This window comes from Phocoena sinus, chromosome 5 (genome assembly GCF_008692025.1).
Source record: "Phocoena sinus isolate mPhoSin1 chromosome 5, mPhoSin1.pri, whole genome shotgun sequence".
Taxonomy (NCBI): Eukaryota; Metazoa; Chordata; class Mammalia; order Artiodactyla; family Phocoenidae; genus Phocoena; species Phocoena sinus.
The window spans coordinates 74,358,731-74,380,879 of record NC_045767.1 but is presented as its reverse complement, the minus strand read 5'-3'; the positions used below and the strand labels follow the sequence as shown (position 1 = coordinate 74,380,879).

The 22,149-nt window shown below is 42.2% G+C and overlaps 1 protein-coding gene across 2 annotated transcripts in view; it reads left to right on the top strand.

The window, feature by feature from the left end:
* The window catches only part of LNX1 (ligand of numb-protein X 1), a 136,453-nt gene that overhangs the window by 98,279 nt on the left and 16,025 nt on the right, over nucleotides 1-22,149 (top strand). For both annotated transcript variants that reach the window (XM_032632084.1, XM_032632085.1), the window contains exons 6-7: nucleotides 980-1,351; nucleotides 21,205-21,339. In XM_032632084.1, coding sequence (XP_032487975.1) covers nucleotides 980-1,351; nucleotides 21,205-21,339 — 507 coding nt within the window. The remainder of the gene's footprint in view (nucleotides 1-979; nucleotides 1,352-21,204; nucleotides 21,340-22,149) is intronic.

Genomic DNA, 22,149 nt, shown 5'->3' with positions numbered 1-22,149 from the left:
GCCTCCTTCCTTAAGCACAGAGTGTACTGCTGCTGTGAAATTATTTTCTTCCCAGGCAGTGACCAGCACTGAGATCTGAAGCCTTCAGGCTGGGCCTGCCTAGAGTAATTAAAACCAGAAAGCCCCATGCAGCATCAGCCCTGAAGATCATTAGTGAGGCACAAATGAGTGGCCTAAGCTGGAGGACATTTAAGCAGCCTGATAACGTGATCCAGCCTTTCAATAAAAGAGCCTAGAAGCTTCCATTCACATCAGTTTGTTTGAAACTGTAGAGATTTTTTTTCTCTCCTTTGCTGAGAACATGGGCAAAAGACCTTGTAGGTGAACACCTGGAGACTTGACACACACACACAGACACTCACACACTTGCCAACACTCAAATATTTTCATGTACACACACATTCTCTCCCTCCCTCCTTCTCTCTCTCTCTCTCTCTCACACACACACACACACACACACACACACACACACACACAGTAGTGGGGCCTGGAAGTTCCAGTACAGGTGATCCAGGGAGAAAAATTCATCTGGAGATTTTTGGAAAGAAAATGCCAACTCAGTTTGATTTAAACAGCAGTTTAATATAATCATTAATCAGAAATTTTCTTTTCTTCTTTTGCCTTTTCCCACTTTTTCTTCCTTTTCCTCCCCCCTTCAGCTGAAAAATAAGTTTAGCAAGCAACAGAAAGGAGGGTTAGGACTATATAAATAAATTCAAGGGCCTGTGTAAGGACAAGACTGAAGAAAGATGGTGTCTGCTGAGAGAGAGTTGAAAAGGTGTGCAGCTAATACTCAAGGAAACCGGGATACGAGTCCTGTTGGAAGATGGGGGTATTTGGACGGAGAAGAAGGTGATAGAGCAGAGTGGTCCTTCAGGAAGGGCCCCAGTGAGTCTGTGGGCTGGGCCTTTGGGGCAGGGTTGTGGCCGGTGGAGTGGACGGCTCGGTCGCTGCAGATTCTGAGGTCCCCTTGCCCTAGGTCAACGGGATGGACATCGGCAACGTACGGCACAACTATGCCCTGCACCTCCTGAGGCAGCCCTGCCAGGTGCTGTGGCTGACGGTGCTGCGGGAGCAGAAGTTCCGGAGCAGGACTGATGGGCAGCCCCTGGACACCTCCGGGCCCCGGGATGACAGTTTCCACGTGATCCTCAACAAAAGCAGCCCGGAGGAGCAGCTCGGAATAAAACTGGTGCGCAAGGTGGACGAGCCTGGGGTGTTTATTTCCAACGTTCTGGATGGTGGCGTGGCAGACCGACACGGTCAGCTGGAGGAGAACGATCGTGTGTTAGCCATCAATGGACATGACCTTCGGTACGGCAGCCCGGAAAGTGCAGCTCATCTGATTCAGGTGGGTCACGGGTCATTACAAGATCCCAGTCAGCAGTTGCCATCGTGATTAGGGACACTCATCACCCTGACCCACCTACCCTCTTACTACCCCGTGTGACATACAGTGTCTCCCTTTCGAGGAGCTGAGGGTGGAGGGCCAGGGAGGAATATTACTGCAGCACATGGTGTGTCTTGGGGTCGTGGCCGTTCCGTCGGTGTTGCCAGTCATCCAGCCCTGACTGCAGGTAAACACATTGGGCGAGGTGTTGCAACCTCACCAGGTTAAGGTCACTCAAGGTCAGCGGGGTTGTGTCATCCCTGTACCTAGTATGATAGGCATAGACCCAGGGCTCACTTAGATGTGTTCTGGACACTTCCAAGACATCTGGTTGTACCAACTCCTGTAAGAAGCTGTGCCATGTGCCCTCCAGGGATCCTGTGGACAAGAAACCACTGTAGGATTGGCTAAGGCTGAGCCCTGTCTCCATGGCTAAGTCCGGCCCCCTTCGAAAGCCCAAGGGAACTCAAATATGAACCTAAGGAAGTCCCCCTATAGGAGAGGCATACAAATTATCATTAGTCAGGCAAATAGAGCTCACGATAGCCTGACATTAGTTCAAACTAATTCACTCTCCTGACAGGCGCGATGTTACCAAGCCCCAGCATGCATCCTGTTGACTTTGGCTGGGTCACCATGAGTTTTTCTTTTTGTTGTTGTTTTTCATTGAACTATAGTTGATTTACAATGTTGTGTTTCAGGTATACAACAAAGTGATTCAGTTTTACATATATATGTATAGTTCTTTTTCAGATTCTTTTTCCTTATAGGTTATTACAAAATATTGAGTGTAGTTCCCTGTGCCATACAGCAGGTCCTTGTTGGTTATGTATTTTATATATAGTAGTGTGTATATGTCAATCCCAAACTCCTAATTTGTCCCTCTCCCACCTTCCCCTTTGGTAACCATAAGTTTCTTTTCTATGTTTGTGGATCTATTTCTGTTTTGTAAATAGGTTTATTTGTATCTTTTTTTTTTTAGATTTCACATATAAGTGATATCATGATATTTGTCTTTCTCCGTCTGACTTACTTCACTTAGTATGATAATCTCTAGATCCATCCACGTTGCTGCAAATGACTTTTTTCCCATTTTTTATGGCTGAGTAATATTCCATTGTAAAAAATGTACCACCTCTTCTTTATCCATTCCTGTGTCGATGGGTACTTAGGTTGCTTCTGTGTCTTGGCTATTGTAAACAGTGCTGCAATGAATATTGGGGTGCACGTATCTTTTAGAATTATAGTTCTCTCCAGATATATGCCCAGGCATGGGATTGTAGGATCATATGGCAACTCTGTGTTTAGTTTAAGAAACCTCCACACTCTTCTCCATAGTGGCTTTACCAACTTTCATTTCCACCAACAGTATATATAGGAGGGTTCCCTTTTCTCCACACCCTCTCCAGCATTTATTATTTGTAGACTTTTTGCTGATGGCCATTCTGACTGATGTGAGGTGATAGCTCATTGTAGTTTTGATTTGCATTTTCTCTAATAATTAGTGAGGTTGAACATGTTTTCATGTTCCTGTTTGCCATCTGTATGTCTTCTTTGGAGAAATGTCTATTTATATCTTCTGCCCATTTTTTGATTGGGTTGTTTATTTTTCATCATGAGTTTTTCTAATGTTCTCTGAGCTTCCAGCTTTATTCCTAGAGAGACAGGCTTTGTTCTGGGCTCTTGTATTCTAACCCTTTAATCCACTTCATTTAGCCAAAATGAATTAAGTTTTTGCTGCTTGCCTAGCCCTGGATTAGGTTCAGAGAACAGGGAGATGATGACCTCTTAGGCTGGTCTCCCAAAGGAGTCCACAGTCTAGTAGAGGAGGTGGACTTTTTCTAAATGACTGCCATGTGGTATGACAGTGTGTAATGGTGAAATTAAGTATAGTGCTGGTGTAGACAAAGGAGAGATTTTTTTTTTTTTTTTTTTTTTTTTACTGAGATGGGGTCTAGAAATTCTTCACAGAGGAGGAAAATCTTGAACTGGGGTTTTGATGGATCAGCAGAAGTTCTCTAGGTGCATGAGGCAGAGAGGGTCATTCTAAGGAGACACAACACAAAAGAATGTTTCCCCAAAAGCCAGTTAGGGAAATGGTTAACACCTTGAGAGTGGTATACATTTTAAAAGCAGCAATAGATAAGGCAAGAGTGGTAGGCAAGGGCCAGATCATGTAGAGTTTTACAGGCCATGATAAGGAGCTCAGACCTTACCCCCAAGGCCATGAGGTGTCATTGGAAGGGTTTAAGAAAGGAAGTGACATGACTTTCTAGCGAGATCTCTCTAGAGTTAGTGGAGAGCTGATAGGAGCGGGGCAAGACCAGAGGCCTTGTCTTAAGATGCGTTTGCAGTTATCTGACACATCACATCAGCTTCCACTTAGTGAATGAAGTATTAATTCTTCAAGTATAGACAGAGTCAGCAGCAGTAGCTGACTGGTCCTTGTACCAAGTTCCATGGAGGATGACATTCAGAAGACAGAGCCTACTCTCAAGGACTTGATCATCTCAGTACAAACAAATCTCCCTACCCTTGGGTTCCAGTCATGGAGCTCTTCCAGGTGTCGGCAACTCTCTTCACTGTCGTATGTGTGGTATCTTATCCCTCTTTTCTGAGGAGAACCAAGCAGCGGATGAAATTATTGTCATTTTAAAGGTGGAAAGCCTGAGGCAGAGGGTGCAAGGGGGCTTACCCTGCTTCCTCCATCCACCAGGACAGGAAGGACATGTGGTGCTTTGGTCCCCAAGCTGGGACTTTTCATGGTGCCCCAGTTCCAAGGTGACTCTTAACCTGATGGCCGTCCATCTGCCCTATGGGGCCTGAGGTCACGCCCTGTGGAGCCGGGGGAGCACAAAACCAGAGTTACAAGAGACGTTTCCCTTCTGGAGTTTATGCCGTCTATTCCCAAGTTCACATGCCCAGCTCCAACTTCTTTGAACACCACACTTGCATAGACAGCTGCCTACTTGGTATCTCCATGTGGCTGTCTAAAAGGCATCTCAAATTTAATGTCCAAAAGTGAACCCTTGACTTCTCCCCGCTCCACCCCTTTCCAGACCTGCTCTTCCCCTCCGTCTTTCCTCATCTCTAGAAATGGCACCACCATTTTCTCAGTTACTTGGACCAAAAAGAATCTTTACTCTTCTCCATCCCCAGCCTACAATTCATCTCTCACCAACTCCATGGCTTGGATCAGCCAGGCCACCATTATCTTTGGTCTAGGCCACTGCAAGAACCTCTTAACTGGTCTCCTTGCTTCCATATTCCATGCTGCTCACCTCTCTCTCGACTCAGCAGTTAGAATGGCCACTTTACAGAGTCAATTCCACCATGTCGCTTTCTTGCCCTCAGCTCTCTGACGCTTCCCAAGGCACTCAGATTAAAATTCCAAATCCTTACAGTGGCCTGCAAAGCCATGCTAATCTGATCTTTAGTTGTCTCTGCAACCTCATCTTAAGCGGGGGGGGTGGGGGGGGTGGGGGGGGGGTGGCGGGGATTTCTCGTATTCTCCCCCTTGTTTAACCATGCTCAGTCACACTGCCTTCTTGCTATTCCTCAAACATTTTTAAGAACTTTCTCAACTTAAGGCTGATGTTCTTGCTGTCCCTCTGATCAAAAGACTCTTACACATGTCTATATAACTCCTACACTTCACTCAGGTCTCTCCTCACATGTCACCTCCTCAGAGACACCTTCGCTGACAATCCCACTTAAAGTGGCATCTCCCACCCTCAATTCTCAATTCTGTATCCCCTAATCTTCTTGATCTTCTTTTTTGGGCCATGCCACGCGGCTTGTGAGATCTTAGTTCCCCAACCAGGGATCGAACCCATGCCCGCTGCATTGGAAGTGCTAAGTCTTAACCACTGGACCACCAGGGAAGTCCCTAATCTTCTTTATCTTCTACCAACAAATTATTGTATTATTACCTGCCAATCTAGCATAGTATAGTACAGTAGAGTATTATATCTCAAGCACTTAGAGATATGCCTGGCAGTAATAGGCACTCAATAAATATTTGAATGAATAAGTTTAGTCAAATTATAAAAATGTATAATTATCTATAATTCACACATTAATTCCATCTCATAGGGATATTTTTTGTCAAACCATTTACTGAAGAACAAGCACCAAATCCACTTTTACATTATTTGTCCCCAAGGTAGAACTCTACTTTTTGTCACCTTGAATTTGCTCAGTTATTATTGGTTGAGCACCTTCTAAGTGCCAAGAGGTGTGTAGTACAACGGTGAACAAGACTGACACAGTCCTGGCCTCTTGGAGCTTGGAATACATTCCCACCTCTCTTCAAATACAATTAAGTCAGCACTGAGCAGGTGATGTAGCCTGTATGTGCCAATGGGTGAGAACAGGATATAGACAATGTTTTTGAAAATATTAACCCATGGAAAAGGAAAAGCCCTTGGTTTTTTCTTTGTGAAGAAACCGTCCTCTACGCATGATTTTTTTCTCCTTAAAAAGCAGAAATGATGGTCTTGGGTGATCATCAGTTTTTTTTTTCCCTGTTAACACTTGTCAACTCCCTCTGCAGGTCAGTCAGTACAGCTCACATTCTGAAGACGACCTGCCAGCTATCCTTCCCAGTAGGTGAAAGAAAAACTCCCAAAAAAAAAAAAAAAGAAAAAAAAGAAAAACTCCCTTACTCACGTCACTCGGAAAACTCTTGATTACATATGACATTCTACTTTTGTAGATTAGTAACAGAAGAGGAAACTATTTTTTCCCTGAGAAAGTGAATTTATGAAATTAAATCTTGCCTAACAGTGGAATTTCCTAAAAGATTCTTCTGCTTACCAAACAAAGCCAGTGTGCTTTATAGGCAGAGGAAGAGGAGGGAGAAAAAAAAAAAAAAACAAGCTCGGGCAAAACTAGTTGAGAATGCTGGGCAAACTCAGTTAAGCGATCTCAAGCATGAATTTTATTTATGAGATACTCGTAACACACACCAAGCTGGGGCGATTAAACTAAATGCCCTTCAAAAGCTGAGACTCAAATTTCCAACCAATCCTTGGCTGCATTGGCCTTGTGTGTCCACTGCATGAATCATATTTGCCTTACAAAGAAATTCCCAAACAACATGTCCTTTTGGTCATGTTTTCTCCCACAGTCCCACACATTCTGCCTTTTGGTTACATTATTTCAGGGAAAAGTTATTACAGAGAAGCCACAACTGTTTTAAATTTGACCAGCTTTACATATGTGGAGCCCTAACCTTGGCTTCCTCAGCAGCAGCCCTAAGGGCCAGGCTCCAGAGTTAGACAGATGGAGAGTCGCACTCCTCTCAGAGACAAACGCGATGGAGACAGAAGCTTCAATTATGGAGCGATTGCCTTATTTAGCAACTTAGTACAACTTTATATTTCTCCCTTGTCAATTTAAGCTTTTTGACTAAAATCTCTCTACGAGAGTTGTTGAACTGTCTGGTGTCATACCTAAAATAATAGAACAAAGATATATGGGCCAAAGGTTTGAGACCCTAGGGGGGAAAAAGGCATTTCAACATCCCAAACCTGGGCGGTTCCACATATATCTACACAATATTCAATATGAGAATGATTTCTGCTGAGAGCTATGCCTGTTTTGAGATGCTCTCATGTACCTGCAGTTATGGATCAGTGAATTCATATTTAGGAGTTCAAATATATACAGTTAATAAATGAAGAAAGCAACGACGGATTTCCAATTTGAGTATCTCTTTTTTGTGCCTTTTTTTCTTAGCCAGCTTCCCAGACTTGATGCAGAAGTTGAAATAATTCAAAGCCATTTGCAGAGGTTGTGATACGATGGGTTTTCGTTAATGCTGGCCCGTGTGATTTTTTTCCCCTCACGTGAATTAATATTTAAATGAGAAGTTACTTCACCAAAGAACAATTGACAAGCAGCTTCTTCAGACTTTTTAAAAGAATGTGATAGGCCTTTAGACAGAGCCAGAAATTAAATAATGGACTACTCCGTTGCCTACCTTTGTTCTAAATACGTGATTCCAGCTCATGAGTTCTGGGACAGAACTTTTGTCCCCTGGAGCCAGTAAGAATGGCCAAGAAATAAGACCTGACAGTTCTGTGTGTGTGTGTTTTATTTTTTAATAGACTAGCACAGCTAATATAAAATCAAATTCCTATCTAAACAAATTTTCTTAATGCAGTATGGTAGTAAATTTAATGCACATAAGACTAAACAGTTTTTTTTTAAATTTCAAAAACATTCTCTTGAGCTGAATTCTAAGAGTCCAAATGATTTTTATATAGGGCTCCAAACTCCATGCATTCATGATTAAAGCACGACTTGCAAAACTGTTCAGCCTTTCGACTCAGAATTTTATGAGTGAATCTCCTGCCCAGCTACACTCCAAATATTAGGAGATCTTGAAACTTCACTACCCTTCTCCAACTCTCATATTCCCCTACATGATTTTGTTCTGTTTTTACCACGGAACAGAATCAGAGTAACTTCCAGATACCATAAAAGAAATGGTGTTTGAGAACTTAGGTCATTCTGCTTACTCAGGAATTAATTTCTTATTTTGAGCTTGTCACTGACATCTGTACGACCCTGTATAAGTCAGACTGTCACCGTTAATTTCTTAGCACTTATAAGATATGCTTCTGGGAACATAAAGATGTACCTGGAGCTAAAGTCTAGTGGGAAAAATAGATCAAATTGCTGTCTCAAATCTTCTTTTCTACCCTTGTCAAATCCTAAGGTCCCATTCAGCACTTTTCCTCAAACCCTCCTTAATTTCCCTTTTCCTTTGCCAGATTCTGGTCACCCTTAACTCACTAAAGTAGCTGCCGCCTCTCCAGAGAAGATACAGTTCTTTTCAGAATGTACCAGGCTCTGTGTATGCCAGGTGCTAAAGTCTCAGTGGTGAGCAAGTCAACACACACCAGATTTGCTTTCACTAAGCTCATTTTATAGGGACTAGCAACAAAAAGCACACCATCAGCTCATCCTAGAGTTGTAATTCTGGAGCCCTAACTTATTGCTTAGTGAGACTTTTTTTTTTTTTTTTAACTTTTTAAATTCAAGTATAGTTGATTTACAATGTTGTGTTAATTTCTGCTGTACAGCAAAGTGATTTAGTTATACATATATATTTTTTTTTTCACATTCTCTTCCATTATGGTTTATCACAAGATAATGAATATAGTTCCCTGGGCTATACAGCAGAACCTTGTTGTTTATCCATTCTATATATAATAGTTTCCATCTGCTAATCCCAAACTCCCCCGTACCCCCTCCCCCTTGGCAGCCACAAGTCTGTTTTCTGTGTCTGTGAGTCTGTTTCTGTTTTGTAGATAAGTTTATTTGTGTCATATTTTTGATTCCGCATATAAGTGATATCATGTGATATTTGTCTTTCTGTGTCTGACTTCACTTAGTATGATCATCTCTAGGTCCATCCGTGTTGCTGCAAATGGCATTATTTCATTTTTTTATGGCTGAATAATATTCCATTGTATATATATACCACATCTTGTTTATCCATTCATCTGTCGATGGACCCTTAGGTTGCTTCCATGTCTTGGCTATTGTGAATAGTGCTGCTATGGACATAGGGGTGTATATATCTTTCTGAATTACAGATTTGTCTGGATATATGCCCAGGAGTGGCATTACTGGATCATATGGTAATTCTATTTTTAGTTTTTTGTGGAACCTCCATACTGTTTTCCACAGTGGCTGCACTGACTCACATTCCCACCAACAGTGCAGGAGGATTTCCTTTTAGTGAGAGAGATTTCTGTTTCTCAAATGTTCTCTTGCTCACTGGCAGGACCGTTAGGCAAGGGTTTTGTTTCTGTACCTCATTGTGCAGTATGTTGCCATGTCAACAGGAATGGCTGACAACTTTGTTATTTTTCTAGCATATCAGTGGGTAACCCTGTTCAGATGCCTCCTGTTGTCTGTATTGCCAGGTAGGGTCCGTGTGCCACATGTGATCTCAGAGCCAGGTTGCACTGCTGTGATGTGTTTCACAGCAGCGTCTTGGGAGCTTCCCTGTCATCTTTGAGTTATGCAGTAATAATGAAGACAGACATCTATGGAGTTCTTGGCTCCACAGAACACAGAGACAATCCCTGTGCACAAGTGAAATGGCAAAATGGGAACTCCATCAGTGAGGTCCCAGGTGCAGCTGGTCCATCCAAAAAAAGTCCCTGCTCTGATGGTCAGACCAGGATTTGTCTTCTAGGTCCAAATCTCATACGCACACCCAACTCAGCTTTTTTACAGCGAGTCATCAAGAGTTCATCAAGTTTTTGTGGGGACTTGAAAACATGTTAAATAGTGAAGAAGCTAGGAATAGTTGACCTGGAAAGGAAAAGAGATCAGGGAGGGCAATGAGAGCTATTTTCAAATAGGCTTGTCGCATGGAAATTGATTTGGGGTTGCCCGAGAGGGCATGACTAGAACCAATGGGCAAGCAAGGGAAAGACAAATTTAAACTCAACCTAAGGACAAACTTGCTAATTAGTGCTGTCTAAAAAACTTGCTTATTAGTGCTGCACTGCCTTGGGACACAGTGAGTTCCTTGTCATTGGAGGCACTGAAGCATGAGCTGGGTGACAACACGGCAAGGATTTTGGAGTGGAATTAAAGCACAAACTACAGAGGAAATGTTGGATTAGATGATGTCTGCCATCTCTTCCGTAGCTGTGGCTTCCTGGCTGTGTGCAACCAGTGCTCCACAGTTCCCCGGGGCTTGGTGAGCACAAGATAGATGAACTGAAAATGATACTTGAGCCCCAGCTGGAAGGGGAGCTAAAGTGGGGCAGCCCCCAAAGGTTCAGGAAGAACCATCCCCACAGTTAAAGCTAGGCTGTCTCACTCTGGGATCCTTGGAAAAGAAGCCAGTGGAGAATGCGGATGCAGGATGAATTTTTTTAAAGAAATGGTCATTAAGACCTCTGATGCTAAGGCCTGAACCAAGATGGCAGAGTAGAAGGACATGCTCTCACTCCCTCTTGTGAGAACACCAGAATCACAGCTAGCTGCTGGACAGTCATTGACAAGAAGACACTGGAACTCACCAAAAAAAATACCCCACATCCAAAGACAAAGGAGAAGCCACAATGAGACGGTAGGAGGGGTGATTTTGCAATCACAACAAAATCAAATCCCATAACTGCTGGGTGGGTGACTCACAGACTGGAGAACACTTATACCACAGAAGTCCATCCACTGGAGTGAAGGTTCTGAGCCCCACATCAGGCTTCCCAACCTGGGGGTCCGGCATGGGAGGAGGAATTCCTAGAGAATCAGACTTTGAAGGCTAGTAGGATTTGATTGCAGGACTTCGACAAGACTGGGGGAAACAGAGACTCCAGTCTTGGAGGGCACACACAAAGTAGTGTGTGTGTCGGGACCCAGCGGAAGGAGCAGTGACCCCAGGGGAGACTGAACCAGACTTACCTGCTAGTGTTGGAGGGTCTCCTGCAGAGGCGGGGGGTGGCTGTGGCTCACCGTGCGGACAAGGACACTGGCAGCAGAAGTTCTGGGAAGTACTCTTTGGCGTGAGCCCTCCCAGAGTCTACCATTAGCCTCACCAAAGAGCCCAGGCAGGCTCCAGTGTTGGGTTGCCTCAGGCCAAACAACCAATAGGGAGGGAACCCAGCCCCACCCATCAGCAGTCAAGTGGATTAAAGTTTTACTGAGCTCTGCCCACCAGAGCAACACCCGGCTCTACCCACCACCAGTCCCTCCCATCAGGAAACCTGCACAAGCCTCTTAGATAGCCTCATCCACCAGAGGGCAGACAGCAGAAGCAAGAAGAACTGCAGTCCTGCAGCCTGTGGAACAAAAACCACATTCACAGAAAGATAGACAAGATGAAAAGGCAGAGGGCTATGTACCAGATGAAGAAACAAGATAAAACCCCACAAAAACAACTAAATGAAGTGGAGATAGGAAACCTTCCAGAAAAAGAGTTCAGAATAATGATAGTGAAGATGATCCACGACCTCGGAAAAAGAATGGAGGCAAAGATCGAGAAGATGCAAGGAATGTTTAACAAAGACCTAGAAGAATTAAAGAACAAACAAACAGAGATGAACAGTAAAATAACTGAAATGAAAATTACACTAGAAGGAATCAATAGCAGAATAACTGAGGCAGAAGAACGGATAAGTGACCTGGAAGACAGAATGGTGGAATTCACTGCTGCAGAACAGAATAAAGAAAAAAGAATGAAAAGAAATGAAGACAGCCTAAGAGACCTCTGAGACAACTTTAAATGCACCAACATTCACATTATAGTCGTCCCAGAAGGAGGAGAGAGAGAGAAAGGAGCTGAGAAAATATTTGAAGAGATTATAGTTGAAAACTTCCCTAACGTGGGAAAGGAAATAGCCACCCAAGTCCAAGAAGTGCAGCAAGTCCCATACAGGATAAACCCAAGGAGAAACACGCCAAGACACACAGTCATCAAATTGGCAAAAATTAAAGACAAACAAAAATTATTGAAAACAGTCAGGGAAAAATGACAAATAACATAAAAGGGAACTGCCATAAGGTTAACAGCTGATTTCTCAGCAGAAACACTACAATCCAGAAGGGAGTGGCATGATATACTTAAAGTGCTGAAAGGGAAGAACCTACAACCAAGATTACTCTACCCAGCAAGGATCTCATTCAGATTCGATGGAGAAATCAAAAGCTTTACAGACAAGCAAAAGCTAAGAGAATTCAGCACCACCAAACCAGCTGTACAACAAATGCTAAAGGAACTTCTCTAAGTGGGAAACACAAGAGAAGAAAAGGACCTACAAAAACAAACCCAAAACAGTTCAGAAAATGGTCATAGGAACGTACATATCGATAATTACCTTAAACGTGAATGGATTAAATGCTCCAAACAAAAGACACAGGCTGGCTGAATGGATACAAAAACAAGACCCATATATATGCTGTCAACAAGAGACCCACTTCAGACCTAGGGACATGTACAGACAGAAAGTGAGGGGATAGAAAAAGATATTCCATGCAAATGGTAATCAAAAGAAAGCTGGAGTAGCAATATTCATATCAGATAAAATAGACTTTAAAGAATGTTACAAGAGACAAGGAAGGACACTACATAATGATCAAGGGATCAATCCAAGTAGAAGATATAACAATTATAAGTATATATGCACCCAACATAGGAGCATCTCAATATATAAGGCAACTGCTAACAGCTATAAAAGAGGAAATCGACAGTAACACAATAATAGTGGGGGACTTTAACACCTCACACCAATGGACAGATCATCCAAAATGAAAATAAATAAGGAAACAGAAGCTTTAAATGACACAATAGACCAGATAGATTTAATTGATATTTATAGGATATTCCATCCAAAAAACAGCAGATTACACTTTCTTAAGTGTGCACGGAACATTCTCCAGGATAGATCACATCTTGGGTCACAAATGAAGCCTCAGTAAATTTAAGAAAATTGAAATCATATCAAGCAACTTTTCTGACCACGATGCTATGAGATTAGAAATGAATTACAGGGAAAAAAACGTAAAAAACACAAACACATGGAGGCTAAACACTATGTTACTAAATAACCAAGAGATCACTGAAGAAATCAAAGAGGAAATCAAAACATACCTAGAGACAACTGACAATGAAAGCACAACAATCCAAAACCTATGGGATGCAGCAAAAGCAGTTCTAAGCGGGAAGTTTATAGCTATACAAACCTACCTCAAGAAACAAGAAAAATCTCAAATAATCTAACCTTACACCTAAAGGAACTAGAGAAAGAAGAACAAACAAAACCCAAAGTTAGCAGAAGAAAAGAAATCATAAAGATCAGAGCAGAAATAAATGAAATAGAAACAAAGAAAACAATAGCAAAGATCAGTAAAACTAAAAGCTCGTTCTATGAGAAGATAAACAAAATTGATAAACCATTAGCCAGACTCATCAACAAAAACAGGGAGCAGACTCAAATCAATAAAATGAGAAATGGAAAAGGAGAAGTTACAACAGACACAGCAGAAATACAAAGCATCCTAAGAGACTACTACAAGCAACTGTATGCCAGTAAAATGGACAACTTGGAAGAAATGGACAAATTCTTAGAAAGGTATAACATTCCAAGACTGAACCAGGATGAAATAGAAAATATGAACAGACCAATCGTAAGAAATGAAAGTGAAACTGTGATTAAAAATCTTCCAACAAAGAAAAGTCCAGGACCAGATGGCTTCACAGGTGAATTCTATCAAACATTTAGAGAAGAGCTAACACACATCCTTCTCAAACTCTTCCAAAACATTGCAGGGGAACGAACACTCCCAAACTCATTCTGTTAGGCCACCATCAGCCTGATACGAAAACCAAAGATACTACAAAAAAAGAAAATTACAGCCCAATATCACTGATGAATATAGATGCAAAAATCCTCAACAAAATACTGGCAAACAGAATCCAACAACACATTAAAAGGATCATATTCTATGATCAAGTGGGATTTATCCCAGGAATGCAAGGATTCTTCAGTATATGCAAATCTATCAATGTGATACACCATAGTAACAAATTGAAGCATAAAAACCATATGATCATCTCAATAGATGCAGAAAAACTTTTGACAAAATTCAACACCCATTTATGATAAAAAAAAAAAAAAACTCTCCAGAAAGTGAGCATAGAGGGAACCTACCTCAACATAATAAAGGCCATATATGACAGACCCACAGCAAACATCATTCTCAATGGGGAAAACATGAAAGCATTTCCTCTAAGATCGGGAACAAGACAAGGATGTCCACTGTCACTGCTATTATTCAACATAGTTTGGGAAGTCCTAGCCATGGCAATCAGAGAAGAAAAAGAAATAAAAAGAATACAGATGGGAAAAGAAGAAGTAAAACTGTCACTGTTTGCAGATGACATGATACTATACATAGAGAATCCTAAAGATGCCACCAGAAAACTACTAGAGCTAATCAATGAATTTGGTAAAGTTGCAGGATACAAACTTAATGCACAGAAATCCCTTGCATTCCTATACACTAACAACGAAAGATCAGAAAGAGAAATTAAGGAAACACTCCCATTTACCACTGCAACAAAAAGAATAAAATACCTAGGAATAAACCTACCTAAGGAGACAAAAGACCTGTATGCAGAAAATTATAAGACACTGATGAAAGAAATTAAAGATGATACCAACAGATGGAGAGATATAGCATGTTCTTGGATTGGAAGAATCAATATTGTGAAGATGACTATACTACCCAAAGCAATCTACAGATTCAATGCAGTCCCTATCAAATTACCAATGGCATTTTTTACGGAGCTAGAACAAAAAATCTTAAAATTTGTATGGAGACACAAAAGACCCCGAATAGCCAAAGCAGTCTTGAGGGAAAAAAATGGAGCTGGAGGAATCAGACTCCCTGACTTCAGACTATACTACAAAGCTACAGTAATCAAGACACTATGGTACTGGCACAAAAACAGAAACATAGATCAATGAAACAAGATAGAAAGCCCAGAGGTAAACCCACACACCTATGGTCAACTAATCTATGACAAAGGAGGCAAGTATATACAATGGAGAAAAGACAGTCTCTTCACTAAGTGGTGCTGGGAAAACTGGACAACTACATATAAAAGAAAGAAATTAGAACACTCCCTAACACCATACACAAAAATAAACTCAAAATGGATTAGAGACCTAAATGTAAGACGGGACACTATAAAACTCTTAGAGGAAGACATAGGAAGAACACTCTTTGACATAAATCAAGGCAAGCTCTATGTTGATCCACCTCCTTGAGTAATGGAAATAGAAACAAAAATAAACAAATGGGACCTAATGAAACTTCAAAGCTTTTGCACAGCAAAGGAAACCATAAACAAGATGAAAAGACAACCCTCAGAATGGGAGAAAATATTTGCAAACGAATCGACGGACATAGGATTTATCTCCAAAATATATAAACAGCTCATGCAGCTCAATATTAAAAAAACAAACCACCCAATCCAAAAACGGGCAGAAGACCTAAATAGACATTTCTCCAAAGAAGACATACAGATGGCCAAGATGCACATGAAAAGCTGCTCAACATCACTAATTATTAGAGAAATGCAAATCAAAACCAGTTAGAATGGGCACCATCAGAAAATCTACAAACAACAACTGCTGGTGAGGGTGTGGAGAAAAGGGAACCCTCTTGCACTGTTGGTGGGAATGTAAACTGATTCAGCCACTATGGAGAACAGTATGGAGGTTCCTTTAAGAATTAAAAATAGAATTACCATATGGTCTAGCAATCCCACTACTGGACATATACCCAGAGAAAACCACAATTCAAAAAGACACATGCACCCCAATGTTCATTGCAGCACTACTTAAAATAGCCAGGTCATGGAAGCAACCTAAATGCCCAGTGACAGACAAATATATAAAGGAGATGTGGTACATATATGCAATGGAATATTACTCAGCCATAAAAAGGAACGAAATTGGGTCATTTGTTGAGATGTGGATGGATCTAGAGACTGTTATACAGAGTGAAGTAAGTCAGAGAAAAATATCATGTATTAACGCATATATGTGGAACCTAGAAAAATTGTACAGATGAACCGCTTTGCAGGGCAGAAATCGAGACACAGATGTAGAGAACAAACGTATGGACACCAAGGGGGAAAGTGGCGGGTTGGGGGAGGATCGTGGTGGTGGTATGAGTTGGGAGATTGGGATTGACATGTATACACTGATGTGTATAAAATGGATGACTAATAAGAGCCTGCTGTATTAAAAAAAAATAGAGAAAATCTATTTATTAGGTTTATAGATGTGTGTAATTAAAAAAAACACTACTGTTACCTTGAAAAAGATAGATATATAAGAAAATCGCTGATTGTTAGTGTTGGTGTTTTATTCAGTAAAATAACCAAACTCTTATTGCTTTTCATAGTTTAACAGTTAATTCTCTTGGCTTATAGCTGGTATTGAAAAATCACAATCCCTCTCTCAGATTCCAGACCTGAGCCAGTCTTAGACCCAGATTCTATCAAATACAGTGGAGTCTATGACCTCTTGAGGATAGAAACTATAATGCCATGGGAAGAGTTATATAGCAGCAATTTTTTTCAATCTTCCCACAGAGTGACCTATGGCTGGGATATTCCTTTGAAGGAATAGGAAGAGTTATTGCATCTTGCACGTGACATGTAACATTCTATTATATACTATAGTATCTTTGGAAATAAAAAATAAAACTATAATTATTTGTGAAAAAAAAGACCTCTGATGCTAATGGCTGGAGCACTAAGTAGAGACGAACTCTGTAAATAGCTTATTATTATAAATCCAACTACAGCTCTTACCTCTGTAAGAAGAGGGACCTCCAGTCAAGCGGGTCTATACTGTGTCATAAAGGGGGCCATGTACATGGTCTGTCTGCTGAGGGCAGCACAGTCTCAATGCCCAACAGTCAGTTTGGAGTCCTCTGTTTTATGTGTTTGTGTAGAACTATACCCTGTGGCATTGAGGGGGCACGAGTGTGGTAGCTCTTAACTTGATATTTTATGAAGCTAATATATCAATGCCGTGACCAAACCCACATGAATTACAGTTTACCAAATGTTTTTTTTAAGCATATGCATATATATATATATATATATATATATATATATATATATATATATATACGGTTAAAAAGCAGCAAATGCTAGAGTACATTTGGTTTAACTCCAATCTTCCTTCACAAATGAATTGGCTACGTCACACCTTGAAGTACAGGTACTCTATCAACTCTTACTCTGCCCTAGTTATTACTGGCTAAACAGCCACCGCATGGACCCATGCAACACTGGGTCAGTACAAAGTCTCACTGGGCTCCAAAGCACAGCTCTGTAAAATGCCTCTCCTGGCCCCTTGTGCAGTGGCATCTTTGATTTACATCTCTCTGTGAAGCTTCTGGTCCATGTTGCATCCTGCAGTTCTTATGAACCATAGTGGATTTTGTAGAGAAAAGAGCCATTTCCAAGGTGAACGCGATGGAAGATGCTTGCCCTGTGAGGCATTAGTGTAGCGCTCTCAGACTCTTCCTTCCAGCTGTAAGAGATGGGATCGTATTATTTTGAAATGGGCTAAATAGAAGTGAGGCTGCCGGCCTATGGCTGCCTTCCGTGACCTCTGCTTACTCCCATCCTATAAACATCATAGGCAGTTTTGAGTCAAATCTCAAAAGCGCAGAGAGAAAGTCATCAAACAAAACAAAGACAAGCCTTTCCATGAGAAATGCTACTCGGTTTTAGCCCTCTGGTTTTCTCTGAATATGAGATTTGTCCTGTTTTTTTCAGCTAGAAGCAATTGGTCCCACCTCAGGAGACTCCTTTGTGTGCTACCCATATCTTTTTCCTGACCCCTGCTTCTGACTCTCCCTGAAGTAGGACAAGCTCTCTGAGGGCAGGAGCCATGTTCCCAAGGCTCTTAGTGCAGTGGCTGGTCCAGAGCAGGCACCTGTCAGCCACAGGGACAGAATGTTTGTAGAAGAGACCTGCCAACAAGCGGAGGTCCACAGGGGAGAACACAGAGGCCATCAGAATCCCTTCCCCCTAGCCAAGGAAAGGAGAAGAGGGAGTTAATGCTTGGGCTCTTAGAGTAGAAAGAAAATGATACAGCAGCCAGGCTGTGCAACTGGTAACCACTGTGTCCAGAATTTGTCTAGATCTAGAATGTTAAAGGGAGAGAAGAGAAGAGAGGAGAGGAAAAAGTAAAAAGGATTTACCTCCAGCCTGGTCTGCCACTTGAAAGACTCACAGTTGTTAAACAGTCCTTTTGCCCAAATTATAACATCCCAAGAAATGCAAGAAAGATGCTGTGCTCCCTCTTCCTTTGAGTTTCTGTTATTTTTTTTTAATTTATTTTTGTTTATTTTTTGGCTGCGTCGGTCTTAGTTGTGCCATGCGGGATCTTCACTGAGGCATGCAGAATCTTTTGTTGCAGCGCGCGGGCTTCTCTCTAGTTGTGGCGTGTGGGTTTTCTCTTCTCTAGTTGTGGTATGTGGGCTCTAGGACACTTGGACTCTGTAGTTGTGGCACATGGGCTCCAGAGCGCGTGGGCTCTGCAGTTCGCAGCACACAGGCTCTCTAGTTGAGGCACGCGAGCTCAGTAGTAGTGGCCTGCGGGCTTAGGTGCCCCATGGTGTGTGGGATCTTAGTTCCCCGACCAGGGATAGAACCCGTGTCCCTTGCATTGGAAGGCGGATTCTTTACCACTGGACCATCAGGGAAGTCCTGAGGTTTGTTATTTAAATGACAGGCCTGCTGCCCCCATCTTCCTGGCACAGATTATGTATGAAATAAACAAGTTCCTGCCATTCTCTCCTTCATTCAGTCTTTCTGTGACTCCCCTCTTCTCACACTCACCCCACATTCACACCAGTGGAAAGAAAGGCTATCTGGTGCTAAGGGCCATTTCTTGACACTGAATCCAGCTGTTGCTGAGAATTAGAGCCAGGATAAACACATTAGCCCATTTTCCACCTTCAACTTCAAATGCTTGGTAAGAAAGCACCAAATTGAATCTCTGAGAGCAATTTATAAGGTGGCTGGTAAGAGCTGGGGATCCAGCCTTGCAGGGAATTTATTTCCAAGTAAGTTGATACCAGGGCTATTCCCGCCAAAGTCAGCATTAGAAAATCCAGTGAGAAATTCGTGCTGGAAAATGTGAATTAAATAGCTCTTAGGCTACTTCTTGGCATTTGGGATTTTGCCTAGCAAGTTGATTCAGTATGCAAAAGTCTCAGATTTTCTCAATTATCATGAGCTGGTTGGGCCTGCCACTGCTGCTGGTCCCGAATGAACATGGTACAACATGTGGACCTGGACAAAAACCCACCGCACCACCGAGATCCTTCAAAACGTCGGAGTTTCCCTGAAGATAAGGAACACATCTGGGCTCAGCAGTTGACGTTTTGACTTGAATGTTTGCCACTTCTTATCTTTTAGTAATTTTTCCTTCAGAAAGTTCCAAATGAGATAACCTCATTTGGATAAGTGAGGCCTACGGTACAAAGAAAGAGACAGTTATTACAAAATATTCTTCCAAGAACTCAGTTTAGTTGGTTAATACCATAGTTCTTCATGTCAGCTTACTTCATTATTGTTTCCTGGGCTTGTTATTTTTATCCTGTTATGACACAGGCTTTATATGTGATGAGAGACACCAGGGAATTCAAGATAGGCAAATGAGCAGAGGAAGGGTATGTAAGTGATGACTGGGCAGGGCAGCAGAGGTGATGATGTGAAGGACTTAGACTTTCTTTGTAGGGTTTCCTACATTTATGTGAAATGAGTCAACTCTCCTGGCCCACCATCCACCAGGATGTTTACAATAGACACTGCACTTCGGCAGGTGTTTTTAAACATTCATCTAATGTATAGCCACCCAACTGATGACCCCTAAGCTTCTTCAAGAGATCGCCGAGAAGAGACATTAATATAAGAATGTAAAGTCATGAAGGTTTGGGCTGGACAACTGTGGGGATTTGATCTATTAGCGGGTTCTTATTGCTTACGGTTTTAAGACAAGGTCCCTGTTCTGGAGAGTGGGAGTGAGTTATGGGTCATGGGAAGGAAGCTGCAGAGAGGCAGGAAGCGAATATCTCCACTCCCACTGTCTGAGCCCAGGGAGAAGAGCGTGGACTTTCCATGGCCTCCTTTCACGACCTGACTTGTCCATGGTATGACATCCGTGCCTGTGAAGCAAGAGGGCAGGCAGGCCGCTGTCCATCTGTGCTGTGATGCTGAGCCATCTGGGGATGAGACGTAGAGGGGAACTCCTAGAACTTATTCCTCTCTTCTCCGCCTTCCTTGTCCTCAAGCCTAGCCTCTCCTGGTTTCTAATCAAATCTAGTCATGACTTAGCCACGGTCAGCTTTTACTCAAGTGACAGGGAGATCAGCAGACTACTTCATCTTGGACCATCAGGGAGCCTTGTTCTGGACGTTTCACAGGTCCAAGGTCTAGTCTATCTGGCCTGCAGATCTAGAACCTCAATAGTCAGCAGTTCTGGAATAATGACCCACACTCTCAGACACAAGTGAAACTCATCTGTGGCAGAGAGCCAACACGTAAATTTATGGTGTGGAATGAACCTTCCTAATAATCAGTGCATTTGCTATTTGCAATGCTCTGTCCAAGTGTCAGGGTACATAGCAGAGAGGACTAGTCATCACAATTAGTGGCTGTCACATAAAAAAGGATCAAGGGAAAGGCGTTTAATCAGGCTGCATTATAACCTGCCGTCATCCTCAGATTTCTGAAACGCTCATCCTTTCCAATGCCCAAATGTTTGAAACTGTCAGACACAGGATTCCTCTTCCTGCAGTGGTGGTGTTGCTGCCACCAACTCTATTTCTTTTTCTTTATTGTTTACCTGTGTCTTAGACCTTTGACCTGGGATTTGGGCTGGGCTACCACTTTACGCTGTACATTCTGTTCTAGCTGGAAAGTCCTACAGACATGGCTTGTGTGCAGTGGAGCCCATTCATTAAACATAAATTAGCAATGTCCAACAGTGTCTTTTCAGAGACTGTTGAATGAGTCAAACCTTCCCTAGTTTTTCCCTTGAAGCGATGTTCATTACCCGATTTAGGGATAAAGGAAATAACTCAAGTTCTTGCTAAATTACAAAGCGGGCATGGCCATGGAAAATACTAGAAATAATTTTTTTTCATAAAAGTTAAACCAAACTCATATCTTGGTAAGCCACTGGTGCTGGGTGCTTTGAATGGAAGCTCAGAGTGGCTAACACCTGTGTCTTATCACACAGGCCAGTGAAAGGCGCATTCACCTCGTCATGTCCCGCCAGCATCGGCAGCAGAGTCCTGACATCTTTCAGGAAGCTGGCTGGAACAGCAGCGGCAGCCGGTCCCCAGGGCCAGGGGACAGGAGCAACACTCCCAAGGTGAGGCCCAGCCAGGGTATGTCCACAGCTCCTGCAGGGAGCTCTTTCTTGGGAAGGCTGCGTACTTGAACATTTTTAAGTGTCACCTCTGTACTTCATCACTTAAACACTATTTGACTTGTCTTGTAAAATGGAAAGCCCCAAATCCCATCTTTGAGAACTGGTGAGATAACAGGTGTCTTTCATCCAAGCAGGAGAGAGGAAGGTGCGTGAGAGTTTTGAAACCTGATCTTGAAAACCAGACCTCATATGGGGACCTAATTTCTAGCCTAAGCCAGATGGATGTCATGTTTTTCCAACAGGTATTTTGTTTAAGGACTGCTCCCATTCACTTTGAAATGAAACAAGAGGTTTTCTTGGCTTCTAGTTTTTGAAGTTCCCAGTCTGCCTGAAAATTAATGATTCCCCTTTAGTAAGTTTGTTTTTGCAAGAAGGACCCGGGAAGATAATAAAAACACTTGAAGTTCATGTAACATTAGGGAGTGGTGGGATTGGGACAAACCAGAGAGCATATGTCCTTCTGGCGTTAAATTCCAGAAAAATTTTAAAACACTGTGGATGAAGCGGAATGCATCTCTAGGCAGAATGCCTCCTTCAGGACAGCAAAGTGTAGCCTATCTTTAAGTGAAGTGACTCAGCGCAATATGTACTTCTGTCATGGCTTTTATTAGAGGCAATACTGTAACCTCTCCATTTGGATGGGTATCTAAGCAACACAAACCTTGTTTAGTGCAAATTCAGAGTCCTGTAGCCTTGGCTTGGCATCCTGTTTTGATGGCAATGAGTTTCTAGCCATCATTCCTCCTGGGA